This window comes from Rhinolophus ferrumequinum, chromosome 19 (genome assembly GCF_004115265.2).
Source record: "Rhinolophus ferrumequinum isolate MPI-CBG mRhiFer1 chromosome 19, mRhiFer1_v1.p, whole genome shotgun sequence".
NCBI lineage: Eukaryota > Metazoa > Chordata > Mammalia > Chiroptera > Rhinolophidae > Rhinolophus > Rhinolophus ferrumequinum.
This window is the reverse complement of record NC_046302.1, coordinates 40815636-40830243: the sequence shown is the minus strand read 5'-3', so window position 1 is coordinate 40830243 and position 14608 is coordinate 40815636. Positions and strand designations below refer to the sequence as shown.

The window sequence follows — 14608 nt, the reverse complement described above, 5'->3', positions numbered from 1 at the left end:
TCCTTAGCCAGCATTATGAGAGCAAGACTTGCATACATTGAGAGGCTGACGTGGGGGTGGGGTGGTAGCATAACTTGGTTCCACCTCTCTGGAAGTTAATTTGCTTCTACCTTTTAAGAAACCGTACTCTTACATGGTGATTTTCCTTCTAGGATAACATCCTACGAAAAGAATCATGAATTCAAAGACGTATAGACATTATTTGTTACAGCATCAATAGCAGCTAAAAACTGGAAAAGGAACCAAAATGTCCTGCCATGGGGGATTGGTTAAATTATGATTCATCTAAGTGGGGGACACTTTGTATGAATTGAAAAAGGGCACCCCCTCTGGAGGGACCATCCCTCCCAAACTTGCGAGGGAGTACCCTCTAAATTTCAACCCCACTTGTCCCCTCACCTGGGCACCCTGTGCAATCCTCAGTTCAGTCCATGCAGGGCTTTAGGAGGCAGACATTAAAACGGATGCTTTTGAAGAGCAATGGCATAGGGACATGTTTGCAATGGAAGCTTAAATGATAAAAAAATAGGTATAATTTTACATGTTATTCTAATTTGTGTAAAAAGGTAATATGTCTGAAAGGAAACCTACCATAGTGTAACTGGTGGGTAACGTGAGGGATAGGATCATGGGTGACTTTCTTACATTTGCTTTTTCTAAGGTCTCAAATTATTGGTCCTTTTTCTAATTATGAAAACAGTGCATTTTTCCTCTGCTAGTTTAACAAGGCTCCCTCATGTGATACCTGCAGCAGTGGTGTCTCTGGGCATACGAGCCGAAAATGGGACCTCTGTGCTGGAGTTAAGGATACAGCGGGACAGGAGCAAAGAGGGCGAGGGCAGCTGGTTGATGTCCCAGGGATTCCTTCAGTAGAAGGAGATGTCACTTAAGTTGTTCTCTCTTTTTTCTCTTCTGCAGGTTTGAGACGTTTGAAATAAACAGCTTTGAGCAGTTTTGTATCAACTATGCAAATGAGAAGCTCCAGCAGCAGTTTAACTCGGTAGGCTGTTTCCTGACCTGGGGTGTCGGGGTGGGGGGACCTCTCTCTGTTCCTGAGAGCAGTGGCCTGGGCCACTTCTCTTCCATCCAGGGTCAGCGGGTTCTGACTCTACCCTGACCTTCCCTTGGTTTCCTGGTGGCGCTCCAGCTTTAGGAAGGCGCTCCCTGCCGCTCAGGCGGAGGTCTGAATGGGGCAGCGGGGTTCAGAGGGCAAATGATCCTCCCCTTGGCTCTGATGCCCACTCCTCCTGAGCCGGGCTCCTGGGGTATTGGAGCAGTTGGAAGCCAGCTAGGAGGGTTCTTGTGATTGGCTGGGGTATGACATCACAGGTGATTATTACCATGTCCTAAAGAAGGGTTCACCTGGGAGTGAGGATCCCCTCATTGAGCTTTTCTGCAATCATGACTGGGACTCAGTGCCCAGACCTTTTATGGTGGGTGTGCGCCAGCCTCCAGGACTCAGAACTCATGTGGTTGAAGTTCGGGGGAGATGAATGGTAAGGTGTGCATGCCGGTCACTAACCTTGACCTTTCACTTCTTGCCCTAGCATGTATTCAAACTGGAGCAAGAAGAATACATGAAGGAGCAGATCCCTTGGACGTTGATTGATTTTTATGACAACCAGCCTTGTATCGACCTCATAGAAGCTAAGCTGGGCATCCTGGACCTGTTGGATGAAGAATGTAAGGTAAAAATGATGATGCTCCCTTTGAATGAGGTCAGCTCTAAGCTTGAGGTGGGGGCAGAGGACATCGGTGTGATGCAGGGCAACGTGTGAGATCCCAGAGCTAGAATCGCATCTGTCATCAGCCAGCCTTGAGTGTGCTGAGCGAAGCACTGGTGGCCGTTCTGCGTGCTAGAAGGTAATGTGACTGGCAAGGAGTGCTGTGCTGCCTCTTGGCAGAGGCCACGTGGTATGATTGCCATGATACGATGGTGGTATGGACCGTGTGCCGCAGAGGTCCTAGGTGCTCAGAGAAGAACCCCAACGTCTAGACAGGATCATCTTTGCTGTGCCAGATGGCGTGTGAGTTGTAGAGCTGCATGGCTTGGTGGCAGGTGAGAGCGTTAGACTTTCCATCTGGCTTTCTGTGGCCTCTACCTGGTGGGACAGGCGGAGGCCTGGATTACCAGCATGGAGAGAACCAGGCAGCCCTGGGCGTGTGGGGCGGGGGGGATTCTGAGTGCTATCAGTCACCTAACTTCTTGGGCCTTTGGTTTCCTACTCTATGAATGGGTGGGGTTGGATCTGATGAGCTTCAAAATGTCTCCCTGTTTGGTGGTTGGTGATAAGGAGCTGAATGTGTACCAGTTCCTCCAGTGATGGAAACACTAGTCAAAAGGGTAGGAACCACATGGTTCTTGGTATTGAAAGGGAAGAACCCAGTCGCTTATACTTTCTGGTCTCCTGCATCTTGCCTATAAAGGGTAGCGTGTGGCTTGATGATTTGGGAAGAGGAGGAGATCCCTTTCCAGAGGGCTCTCCTAGTTTCCTTGTTTGTGAAAAGGGAAAGGAAAGGTTACTAGAACAGAAGACAGAGTGAAAATATGCTGAGGTCCACAGCTTGCACATTTTTCTCCTAATGGTTTTCAGCATTTCTGCCGAGCCATGGGCTTTGTCCTGAGTTAGATCCAGGCAGAGGTGATTCCTCAGTCTGGAAGGAGTGTGCCTGGGCTTGTTCCACCTGGGAGGTTGCAGTAAAGCTGATAGGACAATTGTTCCTGCATCAAGTGGCACAGGCTAAGTCACCAAAGTCAAAGCCCAAGCCCTGCACTCACTCCTGGTTTCACCACTCACTCGCCCTCTTGGTTCAGTGTCCCCTGCCAACAGCTCCCTTCCCACGCTCAACGGAAATGCTGTCCCTCCCCCAGTCTCTTGTGAGTCTGTCCACAACCCGTTTCCTCCAGCTCCATACCCCCAACCCAAAGGCTACACCATGTCCTTGTGTCCTATGCAGGCCTCCAGGCTGCCGAGCCCGCATAGCTCCCGCAGGCCTGGCTCCAGGAGGACTCCAGCACTTCACTCCCTTCCCCAGGGGTGCAGGCAAGGTCCCCGCAGCTCTGAGGAACATGTGAGGCAGGCAGACTGTCTTGTACTGGTCCACCCGGGTCTGTGATGAAGCGCTCCCTGGGACATAAACCATCACCCTCGGGGCATGGCCTCTTTCTTCCCATGTATACACACTGCTCATAAAGACACCTCAGTGCCCCAGGATGGTTGCCCCTGCAATTTGAGCAGCTGCCTGATGACTTTAAAAGATGATGCCTTTAGCAAGCAAAGGAGGGCTGCTGTGGGTTTGTTTTGGCTTGTGGTTTGAGGGTCTGAGAGGTGCCACTACCCAAGGGAACACGTCACAGGCATGTCAAGTCAGAGCGGTGGGGACACAGGTGCAGAGACCTCAGACTGGTGTCCAGAGGGTGGGACACAAACCACTGAGGGGAAGCCCAGGGCAGTGCGGGGCTGGGGAGCGATGGGGGAACCACTCTTAGCAGGTGACAGAGCAGTAGGCAGCAGTCCCAGGAGGGCCCACGGGGCAGATATTCAGCAATTACGAAAGTAACCGCTCCAAATCCCTAGACGGTGCAGCCGTGGATATTCCAGTGCAGCTGGGGTCCCCAGACCCTCCTGTTCTCAGGCTTCCCACTGAGTGCACCCTGCCTGGGGCATCCCTGGTGGAATCTGTTTTACTTTCAAGAAGCTACAGGAAGAAAACTCCAACTGTGTCCATATGGATGATCTCTGCTTACTCCCTGAGGAGTCATCTGTTTGGGTCAGATTTGTAAAATCAGGTGATTTCAGTTTAAGACTGTATGGGTTTCAAACTCCTGCCACCGCAATTTCGCAGACACCTAGAATGTATTCGGTACCTGCGGTATGTCTGGTCTTGAAGAAAAGGCCACAGAACAGGAGGAATGGATCCCTGCTGACCAACAAGGGAGGAGGGAGATGGCTCTGGTGAGGAGGTCCGCCTGGGTGAGTGGGGGTAGGGCCAAGGGAGGGCTGAGGCAGGAACAGGCCCGAGTTTGGGGGCCAGGGTCCCAGAGCAGGCTGGAAGAGGTGTGGGCCACAGCCCAAGGGCAGCAGGGTGACAGCTAAACAGGATCGAGGACAGGGGGTGCCAACTCCGGCTGCCGAGCTACATGCAGCCGCTCTGATCCTCTGTTGGGTCTCCTGGCTCTTTCCTCCTGAAAGCTCCATAGCAGGGCAGGTCTGAGGACAGCCTGGAGTTCCTGCTAATCAAGCTGGTGGGGGCTCGGAGCGTTGAGAGACGGGGTAGTACTGTGACGTGTTTAAACTCACTGGCGGCCAAGGTCATGAGGGGAGCAAGGGAGTCACGTGGAACAGCAAATCAAGGAGTAATATAAAAATCCTGATGTGAAATCTTTTTCCACCAGATTTAATTGCTCTGGGAATTCAGAGTGATTCAGTGTAAGGTGATGGCAGCTTCTAGTAACAGGTGGATTTTAAACCAATAAGTGTTACTACATTTGTCAAAACTCATGGAACTATACACTTTAAAAAGGGTGCATTTTGCCATATGGAAATTATACCACAATAACTGTGGCTTTAAAAAATACTGCTGAAGCGTTCCGGAAGTGCCCATGGCTCTGAACCAAAGCGGGTCAGGAATCCCATGGACTTGGTCGCAGCTGGTCGACTTGGCAGCCCTCAGGACCGGTGCACTTGGACTGGGGAGCTGGCTCAGACACGTTCCTTTCCTCCTGTTTCTCAGATACACTCTGCAGGGTGAGAAAGAAGAATGAGATCGCACTGTGAAGAATTGGGTTTGTGTCCCGCATGTGACAGGGCACAACGCCAAATGAAGGATTAGACTCATAGTGTAAAAGCAGCCATTGGGAAAATCACTTTTCCTGGCTGTGACACCCAGTGGCAGGCAGGGCCAGTGAGCTGGGATTTAAATTAGAAACATGGTGATGAGGTGGCCAGGGCTTTAAAGGGGCAGCACCCAAGGTAGCTCTCCCCAGAGCCTGTGATTGGTGCTGGAAACTGCAGACAAGGCATGGGGACCGGAATATTAAACTGCCCCCTATTCCTTCAGGTGGAAAAGCCACTTTGCAGTCAAGGATTTATAGTCAGACCCAGACCAAGCCATAGACTACAGCTGCTTCGCAGTAACTAAGGGGCAGGCAAGAGGCTGCTTGCTTGTAGGAAATGTTAACTTCAGGCTGCTCTTAACAAAACTCCCACCCTAGTGCTCTCTAAGGCCGCTGTTGGGGGCTGCATGGCATAAGCCATGTCCAAGCCTATTCAGACCAAGCGTTTCCTGCCCTCCCTGTGTACCAGTCACCGGTACCCTCCCTATTGGAAGAACAAAAGAGTTCGGGCTGATAAGAGATAAGAGGTCAGGGCATGTTTCCTCATAAGTGACATATTTTGCATTTTAGCAGGAATTTTCAGAAAATGATACCTCGACCACTGTATCAGATTGGAAAGGTGTTAGGGGCCCACAGAGGCAGGCCTGAGAGTGGGGTAAAAGCTCTGCCCTGTGTAATTGGGATTCTGTTGTTTTCATGGAACTCAGCCTGGAGAGCTGACTGGGATGGACCTTCCGAATTAATATACTATTCTTGTGACAGTGGAGTGAAAGCGGGCGGAAGACGGTGGGGAGGTGAACGCCCTTCTGTTTCCTTCCCTGGGTCCAGCCTGCTCTCAGGAGACTTACTGTGTGTTAAGGGCAAGGGTTCATGGTTTTATAAGAAATTGCCCTGAGGTCTCCTTGTCCGGCACATCTGTGAGCAGGTTTGAGACCTGTGATGGAGGGAGGTGAAATGGCTTTCCCATGTCTACTCATTCATCCACCGAACAAACCCCATGTTCCTGCATAAGTGACTGACCCTCTGCCCTGCAACCCTCCTCCGTGGAGGTCAGGCAAGCACTGAAATCATCACCTATGATGTTAGGGAGGTAGAAACACTGAGGAGGACATGGCTGAGAAAGTGTCCCCCAAAAGTGCGGTTTAGGCAGAGAAGTCATGAGGGGAGGGGTGTCCTAAGCAAAGGACATGGCAGTTTATAAAACCTGAAATGGTCTGATTTGTCCAGAGCCCATGGTGGTGGGAGGTGAAGGTGGGAAGCAGGAACCATCCAAAAATGGGAGGCACTCTGCCTGCTCGGAGGAGGCATTTGGACTTGACTGAAGGCTTTGGGGATTGAAGGGTGTGAAGCAGGGGAGAGATGTGATCAGATGTGACGCATTTTCCAACAGAGCTCTCTGGCGATGGTGTGAAAGCGAAGTTGGAGGGAGAACCTGGAATAAGAAGAGCAGTGGCAGCATTGCAGTAGTCTGGGTGGGAGAAGACGAAGGCTTGAGCGGAGGAGGAGAGTGGTTCAGGAAGGAGATCAGCGGTGAGGGCCTCAGGGGGCCACCACACTTGGCAGCGAGTTGTTGCTTAGAGCAGTTTTCAGGGAGTTGTCTGGGCAGAAGCCCAATTTCAGTTACTTGAGCGAACAGGAGGTGAGGCAGTGGAACTGGCAAGTTTGAATCCCCTTGTGGAGGCTTGGCTGTTAACAGGAAGAGGTGAGAGCGAGGAAAAGAGAGGCGTGATCAACGAGGATTTGGGGACAGAGGGAAGACGGGTGGATCCTGGTACCCAGGAAGCAGGGGGTGGGTGGGGAGGATGCCGGCTAGGAGAAGAAGCACGTCTTCCGGTGAGGAGGGTAGGAACAGGGGTCGCCACTGTGCATGAATGTGAGCTTCAGGACCAAGAGCAGGTGTTTGAGTTTTCCTACTTACCAGCCTTTCACTGTGAGGGAGGAAATGAGGCATCAGCTTAGAGGTGGCAGGCAGGGTTAGAGGCTCGAGGAGACGGGAGGACAAGGGCAATGGCTGTCCTATAAGCAGGGAAGAGAAATGCCGTGTTTCCCTGAAAATACGACCTAGCTGGACCATCAGCTCTAATGTGTCTTTTGGAGCAAAAATTAATATAAGATCCAGTCTTATTTTACTGTAAAACCGGGTATATCATATCATATCATATAAAATATAATATGAAATATAATATAAAATATAATATAAAATGTATAATGTATAATATATAATATAATATAGGGTCTTATTTTACTATAAGACTGGGTATAATAATAATATAATATAATACCTTGTTTTATATTAGTTTTTGCTCCAAAAGATGCATTAGAGCTGATTGTCTGGCTAGGTCTTATTTTCGGGAAACCCAGTAGCAGAGTACATAAATTTGTTTGCTGAGGTCAAAGACCATAAATTAAGATACAGCTATTGTCAGGGCCAACTCTCAGAGTAAATCTGGGTGCAGTGTCTTAATCCATAGAAGTGACTGTCACAGTGAAATTTGATTATTTGGTGGCAGCAATACTAAATTATGCTAAGTTATCAGCAGGACTTAATTAAGGGAACAGGAGTTGGTTTGTGATCCTAGCCAGCCAGCCAGGTGTGGGAAAGGACAGGATGGCTACTTGGATTAGTCTAGAATTGTTTCGCTGAGCACACAGTGGGGTGTTTTGTAAAGGTGGAAAAGTAAAGTCCTAGGACTGGCATTGGGGATGGCTGCCAGGTGGGGAGGAAGAAGCCATTGCCACCTAGAGAGCTGTTAGGAAAGCAGAGTCCTGGGGGCCCAGCCAGCCTTCTGTGATGGCAAGGAGGGCCCCGAGGTGTCGGCGCCTGATTGGTGTTTTGAGAAGTCAGCGGTGGTACAAGGCATCGGGGGCCCACAGAGGTATGGGATGAAATGAGACAGCGAGTGCGTGACCGGGGACGCAGTCGTTGGTGGCAGTGCCCCAAGAAGACAGGGACAGGAAGCAGAGATGGGAGAACTGGTTCTGAAGCCCTTACCAGTCATCTCCTGTGGCTGTTGTACTGGGGATGGGCTTTGGCCCCAGCTGAAGCCCCCGGGTGAAAAGCTGTCCTGTGCCCCAGGCCGTCGGGGAAGAGTAAGCCCAGGGACTTTCTCTCCCTGCCCCCGTTGATTCTGTTTTATTTTAAATCAGGTTTAGAGTATTTTAACAGCTTTACTGAGATATAATTAACATACCATACAATTCACCCATTTAAAATATACAAGTCAGTGGTTTGTAGTGTTTTCACAGAGTTGGACAACCATCAGCACTACAATCATGATTAGAGCGTTTTCATCCCCTGTAAAGAAGCCCGTTGGCAGTCGCTCCTAATTCCCCCACAGCTCTAGGCAGCCAGTAATCTACTTCCTGTGTCTATAGATTTGCCGATTCTGGACATTTCCTGTAGGTGGGACCTTCACTTTTTGATTGACCAGTGACCAGCAGAGCAGGTCAGAGGGTTAGGCCTCTGAGGGACAGTCCTGCCCAGATTAGGGCAGAACTGGGATCCAGGCTCCTGGCTCAGTGCCCTCTCCACGTGACTTTGAGAAGAGAGTATGGACGCTTGTACATTCTTTTTTTAAAGGTCTCGATTCACTGCGTATTCCAGAGCTGATAGCCACGATCTAGATTTTCACAAAATTCAAGACGCGCTTTCTTTATCCAATGCCTGTTTTAAATCTACTTTTGTGGGAAGGTATTTGGAGATAAGTGCCTTCCCCCTAACCCTGCCTTCCTGACTGCTCTTAAAACTCTGCTGTCAGGCAAGAGAGCACAAATAGGGAGAGCCAGCTGTCCTGGCTTGAACCACAGCTCTGCTAGGTAGTTCCCAGCTCTGTCCTTGGGCAAGTTACCTAGCCGTTCTGTCTTAGCTTCCTTGTCTGTAAAATGTGAATAAACATAGTGCCTAACTCATAGGCTTATTGTGAGGATTGAATGAGTTGATACATGTAAAATGTTTAGAAAACTGCCTCGCAAATAATAAGCACAGTGAGCATTTGCTGTTAGTCTTAGCTGAGAATCTCAGTTGTTGTCAACTCCTGCTGAACTGATTATTTTCAGTTGAGGGGCATGGTGTGACGGGAGACCGACCCTTGCCAGGAAATATGTGTGCACACGACCTTCCTCACTGATTCGTGCCCGTCTGAATTAGTGAATATGTAGGATTACGGAGTCTTCTAGCAGGAGTCCAATTTCTTTGTTAAGACAACATGATGTTGATACCAGCAAGTATAAGTGTTGGCTTAGGGGGCTTCTCATCCCCGTCCCGCCCTTTGTGCTCTGTCTGCCCTAATCCTGCCAGTCCTGGGTCCGCTGTGTTCCTGTCCTCTACCGCTGTCTCCTGACAGCCCTGCCAGGCTGAGCCCTTCCTTCCCCTATACCCAGTGTTTATAAACACAGGATGCTGAAAGACAAATATAAAACCATATCTATAAAAAAATGCTGAATTAGATCTATTTTATTTTGTGTGCCCAACACAATTAATAGCCTCCTTCAAGACAAAGGGTTTTTTTTTTGTTTTGTTTTGTTTTGGTTTTTTTTTGCTTGAATTTCCTATGGCACTGAGCACTGGATATTCAATACTAGTTATACCAAATTGAATATTGAAGAAAATCTGTTTGCTTATGAAGTATTTGAGAAATGTGTTCTCAACTGTGTAAGCATTTTCCTTATGGCACAGATTTTATTAATTTACTAAACAAAGCTCTTTTTAAGTGGCCAGTGCAAGGGTCACCTCCAATCCTGCCTGATCCAAACGTACCATGTGAATGAAGGGCAAGTCCGTTGGTGACCCCGTGAGGAACGAGTGAGTGTGTGCAGTGGAGTCCAGGGTGACAGAGGAGGGAGCCCCTCCCCATTGGCAGAGTTACCATCACCCTTGACAATTTCAGTGGTGGTTACAGTGACTCTGTTGTTTCCAACAAAACGAGATGATGCTTTTCCACTTGGGAAGCAGTCTCTAAAGATACTGGAAGGGCCTGGCCTTCAGAATTCTTAGTGTATTGGAACCTCTGAATCTAAATTTAAATTTGGAGGAGGCAGAGATTAGTACTGCATAGTTCAATCACTAGGTACTTACCCAATGTGTGGCCAGAACCCAATCCTTAGTTCTTTGAGGGACAGGGAAAAAAACAGGGGGCGGCTAGATGGCTCAGTTGGTTAGAGCACGAGCTATTAACAATAAGGTTGCTGGCTCGATACCCACATGGGCCAGTGAGAAAGAACGGCTTGAGCGTGGAGCTGAGCTGCCGGTGGGCAGCTGGTTGGTTCAGTGGTTGGAGCACGGTGCTCATAAAACAGCAAGGTCGCCGGTTCGAGTCCCACATGGGCCAGTGAGCTGCGCCCCGCACAACTAGATTGAAAAAAACGACGACTTGACATCCTGGAAAAACACACTGTTCCCCAATATTCCCCTATTTAAAAAAAGAAGAAAGCAAACTTCTAAAAAAAAAAAAAAAAAAAAAAAAAAACAGTAAGGCCTAGTCCTTAAACCCAACAAGCTTAGTGTACAAGCTTAGTTTGTGGTTACAAGAAAATACACAAAAGCCAATGATGAGCAGTATTAGGTAGTGTATATGTAAGAGCTTAACTGTGAGGAATTCCAGGAAAGCCTTCAGAGAAAAGTACAGACTTCAGGTGAGCATGGACAGTGGTACTGAGATGAGCCGAGAGCAGGAGTGGGCTTTCCTGCTGCAGGAGTTTGGCTGAGTAAACAGGAGCATGGCACTGGAGGTGGACATGCTGTGCTCATGACACTGAAGTCACTGGCCTGACCCGAGGGGGGAAGCATCTTCGGATTTCTTCCGTGAGTTGTAACTCTGTTCTTGTGACCTTGGCCTCCACCCTCAACCTTTTCTAACCCTTCCAGCATCTGCCAACCAGCAGGTTGTTTCAAGCTCAGCACAAGTCTGTGGGCACTGCGGGAGCCATCGCACCTGGCATGCTGACAGCATGCCGTGGCAGGATCTTAAGTGTCCACGGCTGAAGCTGGTTTTCCACATCCGTGAAGGGTCCAGGTCTGAGAGCTGAATTCAGACTCATGAGGTCAACTTACAGTTGGACTCCATCCCTCTGCCTCAACTCTTGGTTTCCTTTTGCCTCTTCACAAAGCACCTGGTTTTGTGGTTCCTCAGGTCCCCAAAGGAACTGACCAGAATTGGGCTCAGAAGCTCTATGACCGGCACTCCAGCAGCCAGCACTTCCAGAAACCCCGCATGTCCAACACAGCCTTCATCGTCGTGCATTTCGCAGATAAGGTGGGTCTCCTCCCTGTGGCCTGTGGGGCTCCGTTAGCCCCAGCCTACGTAGACTCGGGGTTTCTGGGCTATGAGGGAGCCGTCCCGTTGGAATTCACGCCGCCCGAAGTCTTGTAGTAGGGTCCCCTCCGCTCTTTCTTCCGTCCCCGCACCTTCTCTGTAGTGGACCTACCTGTCACGACACAGCAGGACTCCAGTGGGTGGTCGTAGTCACCTAATCGCATGCTTAACAAATATTGATTGAGGGTCTCTTTCCTGGGAATATGGCAGCTATAACGAAGTCAGGAATCTGTCCTCCTGGAGCTGGAGAGAGAAAAGGAAAGAATCGTGCTCTTTTTGGGGTGGCTCCTTTCCCAGTAACTGGCAGACACTTAGAATTTTTCTACGTGGGTTTCTGTTCTGTGTGCACTTGCCCCGTGCTTCTCAAATTTCAGTGTGCACGTCAGTCACCTGGGGTCTTGTTAAAACGCAGGTTCTAAATCAGTAGGTCTGGGGTATGCTGACAAGAGGCATTCACAGCCCCCAAAGGAAGCCTTCTATTAAAGGGAACTCCTTTTGAAAACATGTGTTTCCACAAAATGAATACCCAGTTCCCTCTGTGTAAATTCTGACCACATCCTGGGTTTGCATTTTAAATAGGCACATCTGTGGGTTTCCCACTTACACCTATTTTCAGAAAACAGTGTGGATGAGAGGAAGCTACTGAAACAGCTGCTGAAGGAAGCAGGTCAGGCTGCAGCACTAACTCCTGTTTCTGTTTCCCACCGTGGCCCCAGGTGGAGTACCTGTCTGATGGTTTTCTGGAGAAAAACAGAGACACGGTGTATGAAGAGCAGATCAACATCCTGAAGGCCAGCAAGGTAAAGTGCGTGAGATGCAGGGCGCTGGGGCAAGAATGTCCACAGCCAGAGCCTCTAGTTTCTAGTGAGTTTAATTTCTGTTCAGCGGTCTGTAGAGCCTCCCTGTAGGCAAACACTTACAAGAAATGAGATAGAAGGTAGGATTTAAGGGACACTTACGTCTATTGTCTTGGAATGTTACTTTCTGTTATCTCCAGAATTTATTTTCGTCTTATGACCATAACAAAAAGATAGCAAATATTGTGTCCATTCTTCAGGTCGAGGAACCAAGGTACCGATTCACATAAACAAGTATCTATTAAGCACCTACCTGGTGAGACACCGCCCTAAACACACCCAGCCAGCATCAGTACAAAGAGGAATAAGACAGATTCTTCCCTGCAGTTGCTTACTTTCCAGTGGGCTGCGAGTGGACCGATCCACACACAGACACAGTAACTGTGAAAAGAGAGGAGGCATGGGAGAGGGTCCTGCAGCCAGGGAGGAGTGTGGGCACCGCCGCTCTGGAAGACTGATGCCCTCATGCACATGCTGTCTGGTTGAGCCCTTCAGAGGAGGACTCTGCAGGACGTAGGACATTTTCTCTTAGACCACATGATACAGAACTCACTGCAGGGTCCTGATAACACTAGAAATGGCAGATTAATTTCTCTTTGTGATAAGCTTTAGATGAATGCAATAGGGTGAGATAATGGAATGGAGAAAATACACCCAGCAAAATGGGCCCCAGGACATAAAGGCAAGTAAATCCCATTACATCACGTGGCCCCAAGGCAGGGGGTTCCAGGAGGATTGGAGTCCGTGCCAGCATGTGGGTAGCCCAGGACAGACCCCTGCCCAGTGTCCTCTCTGGATATCTGGGAGATCAGGAAATTAGTCGTCACGGAAACAAATTTGCTTTGGGGAAATGCAAGTATGCTTTGGAGTTCAACACAAGTTGAACCTTCAAACTGCCAAGTCTCCACTCTCTAGTCCATGGTGGTTATTATGACTTATTTAATTTGTCATGAGGGTGGTGGTGATGGGGACAGGAACGAGCTGCAGGGAGAGCTTAGAAGTAGGTGTTTGAGGACAAGGCGCATATTCCCTCAGCGTGCATTTCCTCGAAGCTTAGAGGCCCGTGACCTCCTGTTAGACTGACAGTGGCTGCAGAGGGCTGAGAAACTTTGCTGTCTTGTTACAAGTTTCTCCTTTCAGGTAGGAGCACACATGAGTGATGTGGGGAGTTGGGTTACTTACCATTAAATCATGGAGTTTGGTTCTGCCGTTGTATTGATTTTGTCTTGAGTGTGTCTCAGGGTTCCCAGAATCTAAAAAGGAATCTCTTACACACATCTTTTATTAATAACTGAGGGGTTTTTTCCCCCTTATTTTTAATTCTATTGATATTTGTATGACATGTAGTGATAGCAAATACATATAGTTAACCTATGGAACTTATGGTCTAGTGAAAAAGATGTACAGTTTAGTTACTAATTTTGGCAATGCTGTGAAGGTCAAGAAGGTGCTATGGGAAAGAATAATAGGGGTTTGTGGGAGTCCCCCGGTTCAGTCATTTGCTAGGGGGACTCACAGAACTCAGCATATAGTTGTATGCCTGCTATGATTTATTACAGTCACAGGTTACAAAGCAAAGCAGCAAAGGGAAAACGTGCACGGGGACGGTCAGGGGAGACCAGGCACAGCTTCCAAGTGTCTTCTCCCAGTGGAGTCGCACAGAATGGGCCTACTTCCCACGGCAGCAAGTTCTGACATGTGATACCTGTGAAATGTCTACCAAGGCAGCTCACCTGAGCCCAGGCATTCAGGGTGTTTATTGGGAGTCAGTTATGTAGGCACCCTTGGCCTAGCATGTACCAAAATTCTACACTCTCCCGGAAGGAAAGCAGGTATTCAGCATAAACCACACCGTTTGCAAAAACAGTGTAGGGGTTCATTGTCAGGAATTGGTGAAAACCCTCCAGAAATCCACGTTCCCAGACACCAGCCAAGGGTCAGCCTTATAAGCAGGGCCTTCTAAGGATAGCAGTCTCAGGCCTGCTCTTATCAACTCTTTTGTTTGTATATGGGAGTATCATTTTAGATTGGGGGTACCAGATTTTTTATTAGAAATGAAACACAGGTTCATAAAGCATTCTCGCATAGAAATGTGTAAAAGTATGCCCTTGAGCCACCTTTTCAGGAATTCCCATTCTGCATATGTCAGCATGTTGGTATAGTTTTTTAAGATTGAAGTGAATTGCATTACACATTGTCCCCTCTAACTTGTCTACGTGAGTACATATCTACTTCTTTAAACAGCTGCTGATATTTTGCAAATTCAAGTAATGCTGCCATGAATGCCCTTTACATGTATTTTTGCTTCCTTACACAATTCTATGCATCAGGTAAATTTTTAGAAGTGGAATTGATGGTTCAAGGAGTATGCACTTAAAGTTTATAGGTATTGCTAAATTGAGTGTAAAACAGGTCTGCAATCTGCCCTTCAAAGTAACTGACTCCCTTCTCTTCCCTACCCACCTGCCACAACTCAGGCTTTCCCCTTCACCGAGTGATATTTCTAAAGAACCAGTGACTTTGTGCCAAGAGTCCCGCTCCTCCCACACCCCCTCTGCCCCCATCCCAGCAAACCCTCAGCAGCGCTCAGATTAGCCAAGAGG

At 48.6% G+C, this 14608-nt stretch overlaps 1 protein-coding gene across 2 annotated transcripts in view; it reads left to right on the top strand.

Annotated features, from left to right (window-relative positions):
- Positions 1 to 14608, top strand: part of MYO5B (myosin VB) — a 317583-nt gene that overhangs the window by 202176 nt on the left and 100799 nt on the right. For both annotated transcript variants that reach the window (XM_033087341.1, XM_033087342.1), the window contains exons 11-14: positions 919 to 1000; positions 1548 to 1688; positions 10966 to 11088; positions 11865 to 11948. In XM_033087341.1, coding sequence (XP_032943232.1) covers positions 919 to 1000; positions 1548 to 1688; positions 10966 to 11088; positions 11865 to 11948 — 430 coding nt within the window. The remainder of the gene's footprint in view (positions 1 to 918; positions 1001 to 1547; positions 1689 to 10965; positions 11089 to 11864; positions 11949 to 14608) is intronic.